This window comes from Daucus carota, chromosome 7, assembly GCF_001625215.2.
Source record: "Daucus carota subsp. sativus chromosome 7, DH1 v3.0, whole genome shotgun sequence".
NCBI lineage: Eukaryota > Viridiplantae > Streptophyta > Magnoliopsida > Apiales > Apiaceae > Daucus > Daucus carota.
This window is the reverse complement of record NC_030387.2, coordinates 31770121-31785837: the sequence shown is the minus strand read 5'-3', so window position 1 is coordinate 31785837 and position 15717 is coordinate 31770121. Positions and strand designations below refer to the sequence as shown.

At 36.3% G+C, this 15717-nt stretch overlaps 2 protein-coding genes across 2 annotated transcripts; both read right to left on the bottom strand.

Annotated features, from left to right (window-relative positions):
- Window positions 1–11: 11 nt before the first annotated feature.
- On the bottom strand, window positions 12–1619 carry LOC108195695 (transmembrane emp24 domain-containing protein p24delta9-like). The gene is made up of 4 exons (XM_017362669.2): window positions 1263–1619; window positions 565–774; window positions 341–417; window positions 12–273 (listed from the first exon to the last, which is right to left on the bottom strand). The coding sequence occupies exons 1-4, from the start codon at window positions 1464–1466 to the stop codon at window positions 129–131; spliced, it is 636 nt and encodes a 211-aa protein (XP_017218158.1). The 5' UTR covers window positions 1467–1619; the 3' UTR covers window positions 12–128.
- A 330-nt stretch (window positions 1620–1949) lies between these two features.
- LOC108195748 (SPX domain-containing protein 4-like) lies at window positions 1950–3313 on the bottom strand. Its single transcript, XM_017362704.2, has 3 exons — window positions 2886–3313; window positions 2552–2708; window positions 1950–2468 (listed from the first exon to the last, which is right to left on the bottom strand). Exons 1-3 carry the CDS (start codon window positions 3099–3101, stop codon window positions 2314–2316), a joined length of 528 nt encoding a protein of 175 aa, XP_017218193.1. The 5' UTR covers window positions 3102–3313; the 3' UTR covers window positions 1950–2313.
- Between the last annotated feature and the right edge of the window lie 12404 nt (window positions 3314–15717).

The window sequence follows — 15717 nt, the reverse complement described above, 5'->3', positions numbered from 1 at the left end:
ACAGTGTTATAAGATGTGCTATTATGATTTTAGCTTCAAAATTGTTATAAAAAGTCAGTCAAAACCCCTCAACATTACAGTACAGGAACTGAAGGCTTAGAACCAAAATGTTCTGGTTAGATGTAAAACTAAAGAAGCTTCTTCCTCTCAAAAAATGTCTTCAGATGCCATAGTTGCAATCCAGCTACTGACAAGCAGACCAAGAGTGATAGAAAACTAAAAGTTGCCATATTCGAATTTGTTGATCGGTTAAGTGCTTGCATTTCTTCCTCCCTGATAACACCAGACATGTAAAATTAGTAATCAACAAAGCTATGATACCAGAATTTTCTTTTCTTACCTTTCACGGAGATAGAACATCTCGTCATGAATGGATGTCACCGTATCATACAATTTCTTGAGTTCAACTTCCATGACCTGAGGGAAAAACGCATAAAACAATTAAACAATGCAGCATATAGCAAAGATACATTCTGAAAAAAGCTACATAGTGATACCAGCAGTATCAAACTTCTATAAAGAGCAAGATAAGAGAACGAAGAAAAGAAATATGAAAAGACTCACATCAACTTGTCCTTTCTTAGCAACCTTGGACCAATCTTTTGCAGCAACGCCTGATTTCCAGTCGAAGTCTACTGAGAGAGTGACCGGTGGCTTATGATCAGGTGCCCAAAAACAAGCCATATAATCACCCGTTTCAGCCGCTGTAAAGGCGAAAGTCCCTGAATCCACATGATCTGAATAGTGATAGTTGTTCCCATGCGGCGAAGTCACCTACATGTATGGATTCACACAAAATTAATCTTCCACCCTTCTTTCCTTCAATGTTTTTTTCTTTTCCCTATATTAATTCTAATAAACAAATTTCCTTCTGATCATACCATAAATTTCACAATCATTTAGCACGGAATTAGCTACACTAACTTTGCCACCAAGATTATTGAACTTTTATTGACCCCAACTTCGAATTTAAAAATTATAGTTTGATCAAGCTCTAGGCGGAATCATCTAATTGAGCTTGAATCCGAGCCTCAAGGCGTCTAGCTCGTTTACACAACACCAAGAAAAAGTTTTCGACAATGGGAACTACAATTTTAATTCTCTTGCATCAACATTATCAATTATTGTCTATAGTATCGGAGCCTATCACACAGTCTTTAAAAAATCTCAAATCTTACTAGTGATGATCAATTACAACAAATCAGTACTAAGATTTACAAGGGACAAAATAATTAAATGAGCCGCAGAAAGAATATTGGTACCCGAATAGTAATTTTATGGGACTCCTGCGTGGGCTTGATATCGGAAATGACAGTGTATTTTCCAACAGTCATGGCACTGCTCTTGATCTCTTCTGTTATGCACTTTGTGCTTCCTGATTTCAGATCAAACCGCATTGCCCACGCCATTGGCGACCACCAGGATATAAGAATCACAAGACTTATGATTGTTTTAAATCTCCACATTGCCTATAGATCAAAATTAGTCCCAGGGTTTGTAAATCAGATCACAGAATTAAAAGTGAAAAAGTATGGAGAAGAATGAATATCTTCCCTGTGCATGGTCTCAGGATCTGGTTGTTAATTTTTCCGCCAAAAGATAACTGACATCACCAAAGTAAAAATAACTTATTGTCCAATGCATTTTACAAGTCAGCAATATGTAGTACCCTACCTTTATAATAGGATCATTGTATTAAGCATTTTTATATATTTACCGGGGATAGTATGGTTATTTTGGTCGTGGAGAACACATTTTAACGTGAGAATACCAAGAAGACTGTTATTTTGTTGTAGAACAGTATAACATGGAAAATGTTAAATATTTGCAAAATTTTGCAAAACATTAGAACAATTGTTTACAATGTTCTCGCACACTATTAACGGCGGATTTTACAAGGGAATTTGAGCATATAGTAAATCTGCAACAATTGGTATTACTACCTCAAGTCGAATAACAGAACAGATTTTACTCACAATCATATACAAACATGCTGAGCTTCAAACAGCTATTCCACCTAAACGATAATAATATCAGTATCAACTATCAAGCTACATTAAACTCCACCTGCGAGTATTATAATGTAGCTAAATATTACATACGCTATGATACAAGCTTTTTAGTTCAGATTTGAACGTAAATTACATGTCTCATTACACGAATGAAATACAGAAGAATAAGATATAGTATTAGATGATATAGTGCACAATGCCCACCATTCCACATGGTCTATACAATGTGCACATGATACTGTACATTCTTCCCAAATAATCACTTTTCTAAGAACTTGGGCTGGTTTCTTGAGCTTCTGCTTCAGAGGAGAAATTCAAGATTTGCCTGACAATCTTGGAGTAGCAATGTGAGAGGTTCTGCTGTGAAGTAGGGCTGTCGACGGACCAGATGGATAAATGGAATACGCAATGATCCCCCTGTTATTTTGTCGTGCTTCTTCAATATTTTTGTTAGCCCTGTCGGATGAAGAAATGAAATAAGGGGTCAGGCTCGTGTCAGATCTTAGAAAGAAATTGAAAACGTACTGGTAGTCGTTTACCAAGATAGTTCAAGAAGCAATAGTTTTTTAGCACCACCAACTCCCCTTGAATGGTGAAAAAATCAGTAAGAATGCCCATTATTTCACCACGGAGTTCACTTCTGAACGTTCCATTTCTGATCATCTCCTTCACTCTGTCAGTTCTCTCTTTCAAGTCCTGTTGCAGTTCAGAATCTGCAATGAGCTTATCTGTGTATTTTCTAGTTACTTTGTTAAATTAAACGCAAAATGTGATTTTAAGAAATCTAAACATATATGGACTGCAGTTGCTATGCTGCAACAGAAAGAGAAAACTGATTATGAAGTTAATGCTGGAACATATTCTAAAATTCACCTGAAATCTGATGATAAATTCTTCTTCCTCGTCCACATAAAAATCATTAATCTTTATCAGTTCTTGATTGAGAATCACAAGAAACCGGTTCTCCTGATCAACTGTAAATGGAAAGCGCTTCAGAATCTTTTTCAAGGTTTTGTAACACAAATAATGGTCTCTCCAAGCAGGAAGAATTTCTTCTATACGCATCCTGAATTCTTTCCCAAATTTCATCCCTTGACCAAGAAATTCACTTAATTAGGTATTGATGTCAACATGAAGAACATGAACGTATATTTATATACTTGTTCAAGATCATCAACGTACGGTGTTGCTTATAATGTAACAATGGAATGTCTGAAAAAACAATGAACAAGTTGGAATATTTCAATAGGATATAGGATCTTTGTTGTTTTACATGACTAACTCTACCTCTGGAAGGGACACTCCGGAACAGCCTATAATTGTTTAATGCCACTAGCATTAGCGGAAACAGAATTAGAAGTTGAAATATGAATTTGGAAGTTTCTGAATAGCTCAACCAATTGGACAAACACCACTAATTAGAAAAACTATGGATGTACCCAGGTATATTCTTTTAAGTTAGTTCGATTCTCTCCATCTCGTATCTGCTTTCTTAACCGACAATGACAATGAAAATAACTTTGGGCTTGTCTCTTTCCCTCTAAAATCTGGAGCAGGCAAGAGAATCCTCTACATTTTTTAGGATTGATCCTTGTAAATAAACAAAACATACAAAACCTTGGTCCTTTCCTGAAATCAGGACACAGTTTAATTAACACTCTGAATTTAACATTAACAGAAAAGCAGCGAGGCTACTGTTACACTTTATGACTCCATGTTGTAACCAGTTCAGTAAACATGATAGCTTGACCAAGTTTTACTTAACCCTATGCCCCTATGTGCTCGATGCAGATCCGTGTTTCCAGAATCCAGAATACTAATCTTGTCAATTATCTACCTTGATCAAATTCTAAAATGTTATCACAACAGCTTAGCCAAAACATGTAAAGTAAGAGAGCGTAGGCCATGAAGGTAAAGCGTCATGCTAAAATTTGCAAGTGAGGCATATTAATCCCTTAAACCAACGCCTCGCCTGTAAATATGAGTTCATGTCTTGATCTACTTGTTACTGAGGCACAAAATTGCGAGAGAACTTGGCTTCACGAAAGGAAGCGCCTTATAATATGACATTCAAAAATGAAAACCAAATGAGTCTGGATTTTAGATTGATTAAAAATTGCCAAAAGAGCAGGTCCAGTGACGAGCCCAAATCCACCGGTAAATTCACTTTCCTGCAGACCTGCTCATCATGGTAGGTTGTTTAAAAAAGTGGATAACCAGCTCCAATGTTGATGTAAATGTAAAAGTAAGAAAGGGATTATCTATTTATATGTGCTGGGATTATCTACTTGTTTTTTTTTTCGATATGCTTCTGGTTCTCGCTTAAGCTCGAAAACTGATCAGGGCTGGGAAAGATGGTGGTACGAGGAGCAGGATCATTTTAGAACAACAAGTCTTTGGGGAAAATTTCTAGAAATTATTTTGTGCCTTCGGGTTTTCTTTTTTCATTACGGGATTGTATATCCATATCCGCTTTTTCAAACATCACCAAAAATCAAATATACATATCGAGATTAATTAAAAAATCATATTTTAAACTGTTCAACAGCACATGTATACCCAATCAGAAATTAATAACATACTTTAACAGAAGTTTGAGCATTCAGGCCAAATATTTCGAACAAAATATTAATTTTAACAACTTAAAATCACAAAACAACACTATCTGCAACAATTTTAAAAAGAAAAAACTTGATGAAGATAGTTCCATTTTCTCCATTTGCAAGATAATTAATGTTTTTTTTTATTTTAAATATTAATTCTTTTTCAAAATTTATATGATAAAATAAAAAATATAAGTAAATAATAAATTTATATAAGTATTATTATATACATATAATAATATTTTCGAATACGGATACGCCTATATCCATATCCGTATCCGCAAACCCTGGATTCGAATACGGATAATATCCGTTTTATTCCGGATACGGATTATATCCGCTTTTTCCCGAATACAATAACGGATTTTTCGGACAGATATCGGATCTTTTGGATTTTTTTGACGGCCCTAGGAGCAACAACATATTTGTTTACTTGCTTTCGTGGATCCATGTGAGTAAGAATGTCAATATCGTCGTGTCATGTTATTTCGGGTATAATATTGTTGTGTATTTTCATATTTTGGGTATTTAAATAATATTTTTAATTAATATTAATATTAATTTTATTATTTAATTAAATATTTATAATACGTGCTCTTGAAACAATATATTGTAATTGTATAAATTTTATTGAAATCGGTCTACTTTGATATATTTCGGGTATGTTCTTTTTTTGACAAATGCAAGAAAATTTCATTACCTTGAACATAATACAGTCGGGACAAACCCCCAACTGCCGATACAACCAGGTGGTAAAACAAATAACATACTAAAAACAATTAGATGATTTGTTTCCTGATCGTTTAACACATAGAATTTAACAATTCTTGAAACTAAAAACGAAATCAAAGACATCCCAAGCGAAACACCAATCGCATAAATTGAGATTGGAGAAGCGGTAACACAGCTATCTACATGCCGGACACCAGCTATAGACATGCCGAAGACACCCCAGCTATCTACATGCCGGACACCAGCTATAGACATGCCGAAGACACCCCAGCTATCTACATGCCGGATACCAGCTATAGACATGCCGAAAGTGTAAACCCGTGAATGATGAACGATCTTTGGTTGTGAAAGGTGATGTAACGTCTGGATTATCAGTGTAATGATTTGAATGATTAATGAATATTATATGAATTTTATATGAATTTCTGTGAATTAATTGGTTCCTGTTCTATTAATTTAGTTATGTATTTTTGATTAAATTTGTGGAATATCAATTTTTATATGTTCAGTACAAAATATAGTTTATTTAGATATTTTCATATCGATTTATGTATTGTCAGATGATTTTATATTGGATTTACGGATTTAATTATGTATATTTCAATTAATTATTAATTATTTGGATTCTTCGAAAACCGTCAACCTGCAACGGTACCGAGATTTTACTTCCCGAAAATTTCAACAAAATTCACTTTTAGCCTAATTTGAACATTCCGGACATTTTTCATGTTTTGACTTTTTCGATCCGGAGTACGGTTTGTTCCGAAGCCGGTCCGGCGGAATCTTTCGGTATTCGATAATTATCCGGTTGTATCGATAAACGTGAAACTAGATATTTTATACTTATCCTTATCTTGTCATAATGACGGTGGGACCCGCATACTAATGACGGATTAAAAGCCCCGTTTTGATGATTATCTCAAAAACCGGTACCGATTGGACCCGTTTTATTAGTATAAAGCTATTAAACATTGTATTTTCATGCCATATATGATCCAAAGGGGTACTAATTATTCATAAGTATAAATATTCTTAACCGTACTTTATTTCATTACGAAAATCATAAAACCAGTTAAAACCGAGAAATTCCCGAGAGAGTTCTTCGTGTTCTTGAGATTCAAACGAGGATTTGGACGCGTTATCGGACTCGGATTTTGGCGTTCAAGGACTCAAATTGAAGGTTTTAACAAGTAGAATCATAATCCAACATCAGAATCAGTGCAGAATCATCAGAGAAGCGAGGCGTAATAAAAGGGAAAGCAAGTGGATATAGTATAGTTTATCGAGCAAGAGCTATTGAAATTTGAAATCGTCAGTATAAGGCAAGTTTCCTTGATACTTTCCTTCAATTATATATATATGATCCTTGATGTGATTGCTTTGCTAGCTTTCTAATTCACTCATGACACTTATTGAGCCATATCATGAATTGTTTAATTCATCGATTCTTAAACCATCAACCAGATTCTTTGACTATCACTTGAACTATTCATTCATTGATTCTTGAGCCATTAACTTGATTCTTTGATATCTATTTTGGAAACCTTATTCAATTGTAAACCTTCAAACCTTGAGATTTTTCGATAACTACCATATAAACCTTATTTCAATGTTCTGACACACCTTTGATATCCAAACCAATTGACTGGAAGTCAATCATACCTGGAATACCATACACCCCACAATTGTGATTCCTTTTCAATAACCTAATTTCTTTGGACTTGAAAACACCCTTTTGACATGTGAATTCTTTAATAAAACCAGAAACCTTCTTTCATACAGACCATGACTATTGTTTCACTTGAAATCCAAATATGCTATATCTGATCCTTTGACTCGTGGAATTATTCCCGATTCTTATTGTAGAATATCTTAAAGATATTGCTGAAATGAATTCTGTTTCTGCTCCAAAATTTAATCATGTTCTTAATGATTCTGTTTATTGCATTATATTGTTATTCATCCTGATTTATAATAGAATTGGATAGTTTTTCTTAAATGGACCAAATGAATGGTCAGACCAGATGAGTGGTCACTTTAGGCCAATGTGTGCCTTGGATCCAGTAAACGAGCATGGCGGGGCCTGCTCGGGGTTAGTGTCTGACTGATCAGCAGCCTAACCTTTGGTTTTTTAAAAATAAAATTTAATATCCAATTCTAATTGATACTCTAAAAAGAAACTTTGACATTGAGGTTGGTTCTATTAAATATTGATTTCCATCATCTTTTGATAAATGTTTAAATGGATATTGTTATACTTGCTGAGCTTGTCAGCTCACTCTTGCGATACTCTGTGTTCTTTCCAGTGAAAGCAGAGAAGGTTGGTAACGATGATACTCAGGCTAGTGGTAAGGCCAGGATTCCAGGCTGAGAGATGGAGAGAGCTATCGGCAGCGCTTGACTTTGATATATGTATTAGTTTGAATAATGAGACACAAATGACGTGTAAGCTTGTAAGATTTAAGTTTTTATTTTGGGATTTGGGTTTGTAATAATTAAAGTTGTGTTGTGGCTTGTTTTATACTTTAACCTGTTGCGATCCAAAGACAGTTAAGGGTCACTATATATATTATATCATTAATTACAGGTTTATGTTAAGATGTGGACCCCAAACTTCTGACCCGGGTTTGGAGGGCGCCACAGGTTGGTATCAGAGCGACAGGTTTAAGTCAATGAAACAAGCCTAGATGGTTAGGTTGGGTAAAAGTTTAGGATTAGAAATGAGTGATAGGTAGATAGAACGTTGAGAGGTTGAGGATTATTCGTAATAGATTTAGGGTTGATGTTAGTAGTGGATATAGATTTTGATACGTGTTTGTTTATGTTGATTCTCAGACTATCAGGTATGTCAGGCCCCAGTACTCCGGTTCATTCTGATCATTCAGAGTCGACAGTGGAGGGACTTCCACCCCGTCCAGGAGTTGTACCTATATCCCCACCCAGGGCACTTACACCCCCACCTGTAGCTGGACCTTCACGTCCACCTGGATACCCTCGTAGTGGACAGACCCCTATTGCAGCTGTACCGCTTAGGGCTATACCCCCACCTGTATCTGAGATGCCCCCACCTGCTCCCCTTGTACGACCTCCTATCCGTGGACCTCCACCAGAGCATGAGTCTTCTGGATTTTCAGGTGTTGGACCTTCTTATCCGTGTTCCCCTCTTTCAGTACCCTATCACTACTATCAGGCACTCTTGATGGAGAGAGATGAGTTGTTGGGCCAGATTGGAGAGCTGACACAGGCGATGGGGGATTTAGACCCTAACAGGGCAGAGCGACAGTTGAGAGAGGAGATACGTGCTTTTAGGACAGAGGCAGTAGAGAGGTTATGTGGGATCACCGCACCACTTGGTACCCCTGGAGATATTATAGACTGGGCTCGTTGGGTCTTGGAGCGGCTGGATGTTATCGGAGGACCAGACTTTCCCTAGGTCTGGAGTATATCATGTGTTGGAGATGGTTAGTAATATAGTGAGTAGTGTGTATGATGCAGTGTGTAGTGAGTAGTTGTATCAGGTCAGCAGATTTTGTCATGTATATAGACTAGCCGAGCTGACTAGATGATAGTCTTGCTGTTGCTGTTGTTATACCTTACTTTTGATAAAGCGCTTGACGCTTGTATCTCCAGCACTGACTTATATATATCAGCATCTTTTACTTTTCAGTCTTGTCCTTTACTTTATCGCACTTGTTTTATTTTACTTTACTTTCAGTACCAATCATAAACTCTTGTGATAGTATTACAATCTTTCTTTCAATGTTTTACATTCTGTAAAGAAGCATGCAATTTATTTAGTTAAACAATCTCAAAAATGTTTTCAAAAATGTATAATTCTGTTTTCTTAAAAACCTTCTATAAAAAGAGAATTTGATTTAAAACGACTAAGTAAATTGTTTCTTCTTTACAGAATGCCTCCAACAAGACATACTCGTGCCAACAGTGATCCTGAAGGCACCAACAGCATCAATGATAACAATGATAACCAGAATGTCAACATAGGCCCAGTAGATCCTGCTGTGGCCCAGTTAATTCAAATTTTGGCTCAGCAAACTGCTCATCTTACCCGACAACAGCAACATCAAGAGAATCCTAGGGTAACTTTTAAAACTTTTCAGGCAGTTAATCCTCCAGAGTTTAAGGGCTCGGCAGATCCTGTTGCAGCCCAAATATGGCTAAAAGAAATGGAAAAGTGTTTTGAATTAGTTCCAGCAAGTGAGGACCAGAAAACAAAGTTTGCTAGTCACTACTTAAAGAATGAAGCAACGTATTGGTGGGAATCTGTGAAGAATATGGAAGGTACAGTTGAGATGACGTGGGAGAGGTTTAAGGAATTGTTTTTAGAGAAGTATTTTCCTAGGTTTCTTCAAGATCAAATGGAGTTGAACTTTTTAGAGCTGAAACAAGGAAATATGTCGGTGGTTGAATATGAGAATAAGTTTGCGGAATTGGCTAGGTTTGTGCCAACTTATGTAGAGACAGATAGGCAGAAAGCAAAAAGATTCCAACAAGGTCTGAAGCCTTGGATTAGGAGCAAGCTAGCTATTTTGCAATTAGAAACGTATGCGGCAGTGGTTGAGAAGGCAATGATTGCGGAGGCTGAGAATGAGTTGTTTCAGAAGTCTAAGGAGGATAAGAAGAGAAAGCCAGACAATAGAGGAGGATCCTCTCATCAAGGGAGGTTCCAGAAGAAAGGGAAGTTTCAAGCAGGAGGAAATCCTAATTTTAAGAGAATAGGCAGTGGTGGACAAGGAGGACGTTTTCTTACGGGAAGTCAGGCCAATCAACAAAGGTCTTCAATGCCGGAATGTCAAACGTGTGGCAAGAGACATGGAGGAGTATGTAACAAACTGAATGTGGTATGTTTTAAATGCAACCAGAAAGGACACTACTCTAGAGAATGTCAGAACCAGCCAGCAATAAAGGATCAGACCAATAGAGGCTCAACAAGTAAGACTCCAGCCATAGGATATACATGTTTTAAATGTGGAAAGCCAGGACATATGGCTAAGGACTGCAAGACACCAGCCTCTGTTAGCAATGCACTTAGAATCATGGGAACTGTTCCAGAAGTGAACGAACCTCCTAGGGCAAGAGTCTTTGATATGTCAGTGAAAGATGCTATTCAGGATGCCGATGTGGTGACAGGTACGCTTAATGTAAATTCTATAAATGCCAAGGTGTTAATTGATTCTGGAGCCACTAGATCATTCATTTCTCAAGCTTTTGTTGATAAGTTGAATTGTCCTGTTGAATTGTTGAATGAGGTTATGAATGTAGAACTAGCTAATCAGGATCGTATCTCTGTTAATCGAGTTTGCCCTGATTGTGAAATTGAGATTTTAGGAAATAAGTTTTGTGCCGACTTGATACCTTTCAAGTTGGGGGAGTTTGATGTAATTTTAGGGATGGATTGGTTGTCTAAACATAGTGCGCAGATAGATTGTAAAAATAAGAAAGTAATATTAATGACACCAGACGACGAGGTAATAACTTTTAGAGGACAAAAGCAAGTAAATAAGTTCTTAACCATGATCCAAACAAAGAGAATGTTACGACAAGGATGCGAAGCCTATATTGCTTATGTAATTGATAAAAGTCAGGAACCAGTAAAACTTGAAAATATCCCTGTAGTGAATGAATTTCCAGATGTGTTTCCGGATAAGTTACCAGGACTTCCCCCAGATAGAGAGATAGAATTTGCAATTGACTTAGCACCTGGAACGGAGCCAATATCCAAAGCCCCGTATAGGATGGCACCAGTAGAGATGAAAGAATTGGCAAAACAATTACAAGAGTTATTGGAAAAAGGAGTGATTAGACCTAGTGTATCCCCATGGGGAGCACCAGTGTTGTTTGTGAAGAAGAAAGATGGAAGTATGAGGTTATGTATAGATTACAGAGAGCTTAATAAGCTTACCATCAAGAATAAATATCCTTTACCTCGTATTGACGACTTGTTTGACCAGTTGAAAGGAGCAGAGTATTTTTCTAAGATTGACCTTAGGTCGGGATACCATCAGCTCAAAATCAAATCTGAAGATATACCTAAAACAGCTTTTAGAACAAGGTACGGTCATTATGAATTTTTAGTAATGGCTTTTGGATTAACGAATGCACCAGCAGCTTTTATGGATTTAATGAATAGAGTCTTTAAGAAGTATTTGGACAAGTTTGTGATTGTTTTTATAGATGATATTCTGATATATTCTAAGACAGCTGAGGAGCATGCTGAACATTTAAGAACAGCCTTAGAAATATTAAGAAAGGAGAAGTTGTATGCAAAGTTTTCTAAATGTGAATTTTGGTTACAAGAAGTTCAATTTCTAGGACACATAGTGAGTCGTGAAGGAATCAAGGTAGATCCAGTGAAGATTGAAGCTATAATGAATTGGGAAAGACCAAAGACCCCCACAGAGATCAGAAGTTTCTTGGGGTTAGCAGGTTATTATAGAAGGTTTGTACAGGATTTCTCAAGAATTGCAACCCCACTGACCAAGTTAACTAGAAAGAATGAGAAGTTCATATGGAATGAGAAGTGTGAGGAAAGTTTTCAGGAGTTGAAGAAGAGATTAGTGTCAGCACCAGTATTGTCCCTTCCAGATGATCAAGGGAATTTTGTGATTTATAGTGATGCCTCGTATAAAGGATTAGGATGTGTATTGATGCAACATGATAAAGTTATTGCGTATGCGTCGAGACAACTTAAACCTCATGAACAGAAGTACCCCACTCATGACCTGGAGTTAGCAGCTATTGTATTTGCATTAAAAATATGGAGACATTATTTGTACGGAGAAAAATGTGAGATTTATACAGATCATAAAAGTTTAAAGTACATCTTTACCCAGAAGGAGTTGAACATGAGACAAAGAAGATGGTTAGAGTTGATTAAGGATTATGATTGTACGATTAAGTATCATCCAGGAAAAGCCAATGTTGTAGCGGATGCTTTAAGTAGAAAGGAAAGATTAAATGTATTGACGGTGCCAGAGGAGTTATATAAGGAATTCCAAAAATTGGAAATTGAAGTAAGAATTCATGAACCATCAAAGATAGCAATGTATACCATGACCTTCCAACCAGAGCTATTAGAAAAGATTAAGAAGTGTCAGGAAGAGGTAATGTATCAGGATGTAAACAAGTTAGTGGGAGAAGAGTTATGTACACAGAAAGATGATCAAGGGATTCTTAGGTTTTCTTCCAGGATATGGATTCCACCGGTAACAGAATTAAAGAATGATATCTTGCAGGAAGCACACAATTCTAAGTATTCAATTCATCCAGGCAGCACTAAGATGTATAGAGATTTAAAGGAGAACTATTGGTGGCCAGACATGAAAAGAGAAATTGCAGAATGGGTAAGTAAATGTTATACGTGTCAAAGAGTGAAAGCAGAACACCAAAGACCAAGTGGATTATTGCAACCTTTAGAGATTCCAGAATGGAAGTGGGAACATATTGCTATGGATTTTATTGTAGGATTACCAAGGACTAAAGCAAACCATGATGCCATTTGGGTTATAGTGGATAGACTAACCAAGTCAGCGCATTTTCTTCCGATTAATGAGAGATTCTCTTTGGATAAATTAGTCCATATGTACCTGAAAGAGATTGTAGTTCGTCATGGAGTCCCCGTATCCATTGTGTCAGATAGAGATCCAAGATTTAATTCGAGATTTTGGAAAAGTTTTCAGGAATGCTTGGGCACTAAATTGAATATGAGTACGGCATATCATCCACAAACAGACGGCCAAAGCGAGAGAACTATTCAGACGATCGAGGACATGCTACGTGTTTGTGCAATCGATTTCAAAGGTAATTGGGACGAGCATCTACCTTTAGTGGAATTTGCATACAACAATAGTTATCACGCAAGCATTGGGATGCCTCCTTATGAAGCTCTTTACGGACGCAAATGTCGATCACCAGTATATTGGGATTATCAGTGTAATGATTTGAATGATTAATGAATATTATATGAATTTTATATGAATTTCTGTGAATTAATTGGTTCCTGTTCTATTAATTTAGTTATGTATTTTTGATTAAATTTGTGGAATATCAATTTTTATATGTTCAGTACAAAATATAGTTTATTTAGATATTTTCATATCGATTTATGTATTGTCAGATGATTTTATATTGGATTTACGGATTTAATTATGTATATTTCAATTAATTATTAATTATTTGGATTCTTCGAAAACCGTCAACCTGCAACGGTACCGAGATTTTACTTCCCGAAAATTTCAACAAAATTCACTTTTAGCCTAATTTGAACATTCCGGACATTTTTCATGTTTTGACTTTTTCGATCCGGAGTACGGTTTGTTCCGAAGCCGGTCCGGCGGAATCTTTCGGTATTCGATAATTATCCGGTTGTATCGATAAACGTGAAACTAGATATTTTATACTTATCCTTATCTTGTCATAATGACGGTGGGACCCGCATACTAATGACGGATTAAAAGCCCCGTTTTGATGATTATCTCAAAAACCGGTACCGATTGGACCCGTTTTATTAGTATAAAGCTATTAAACATTGTATTTTCATGCCATATATGATCCAAAGGGGTACTAATTATTCATAAGTATAAATATTCTTAACCGTACTTTATTTCATTACGAAAATCATAAAACCAGTTAAAACCGAGAAATTCCCGAGAGAGTTCTTCGTGTTCTTGAGATTCAAACGAGGATTTGGACGCGTTATCGGACTCGGATTTTGGCGTTCAAGGACTCAAATTGAAGGTTTTAACAAGTAGAATCATAATCCAACATCAGAATCAGTGCAGAATCATCAGAGAAGCGAGGCGTAATAAAAGGGAAAGCAAGTGGATATAGTATAGTTTATCGAGCAAGAGCTATTGAAATTTGAAATCGTCAGTATAAGGCAAGTTTCCTTGATACTTTCCTTCAATTATATATATATGATCCTTGATGTGATTGCTTTGCTAGCTTTCTAATTCACTCATGACACTTATTGAGCCATATCATGAATTGTTTAATTCATCGATTCTTAAACCATCAACCAGATTCTTTGACTATCACTTGAACTATTCATTCATTGATTCTTGAGCCATTAACTTGATTCTTTGATATCTATTTTGGAAACCTTATTCAATTGTAAACCTTCAAACCTTGAGATTTTTGGATAACTACCATATAAACCTTATTTCAATGTTCTGACACACCTTTGATATCCAAACCAATTGACTGGAAGTCAATCATACCTGGAATACCATACACCCCACAATTGTGATTCCTTTTCAATAACCTAATTTCTTTGGACTTGAAAACACCCTTTTGACATGTGAATTCTTTAATAAAACCAGAAACCTTCTTTCATACAGACCATGACTATTGTTTCACTTGAAATCCAAATATGCTATATCTGATCCTTTGACTCGTGGAATTATTCCCGATTCTTATTGTAGAATATCTTAAAGATATTGCTGAAATGAATTCTGTTTCTGCTCCAAAATTTAATCATGTTCTTAATGATTCTGTTTATTGCATTATATTGTTATTCATCCTGATTTATAATAGAATTGGATAGTTTTTCTTAAATGGACCAAATGAATGGTCAGACCAGATGAGTGGTCACTTTAGGCCAATGTGTGCCTTGGATCCAGTAAACGAGCATGGCGGGGCCTGCTCGGGGTTAGTGTCTGACTGATCAGCAGCCTAACCTTTGGTTTTTTAAAAATAAAATTTAATATCCAATTCTAATTGATACTCTAAAAAGAAACTTTGACATTGAGGTTGGTTCTATTAAATATTGATTTCCATCATCTTTTGATAAATGTTTAAATGGATATTGTTATACTTGTTGAGCTTGTCAGCTCACTCTTGCGATACTCTATGTTCTTTCCAGTGAAAGCAGAGAAGGTTGGTAACGATGATACTCAGGCTAGTGGTAAGGCCAGGATTCCAGGCTGAGAGATGGAGAGAGCTATCGGCAGCGCTTGACTTTGATATATGTATTAGTTTGAATAATGAGACACAAATGACGTGTAAGCTTGTAAGATTTAAGTTTTTATTTTGGGATTTGGGTTTGTAATAATTAAAGTTGTGTTGTGGCTTGTTTTATACTTTAACCTGTTGCGATCCAAAGACAGTTATGGGTCACTATATATATTATATCATTAATTACAGGTTTATGTTAAGATGTGGACCCCAAACTTCTGACCCGGGTTTGGAGGGCGCCACAGGTGAGCTCTTGCAATAATCACCACCGTCCCAGATTCGATACAGTTTTTGCAGATCACCGAAAATATCAATAAACTCGTTCTCAACAGATCCAACACTAAATAGACCCAACCATAACTAGACGGAAACATAACTAAACACTCCAACAGGAGAGA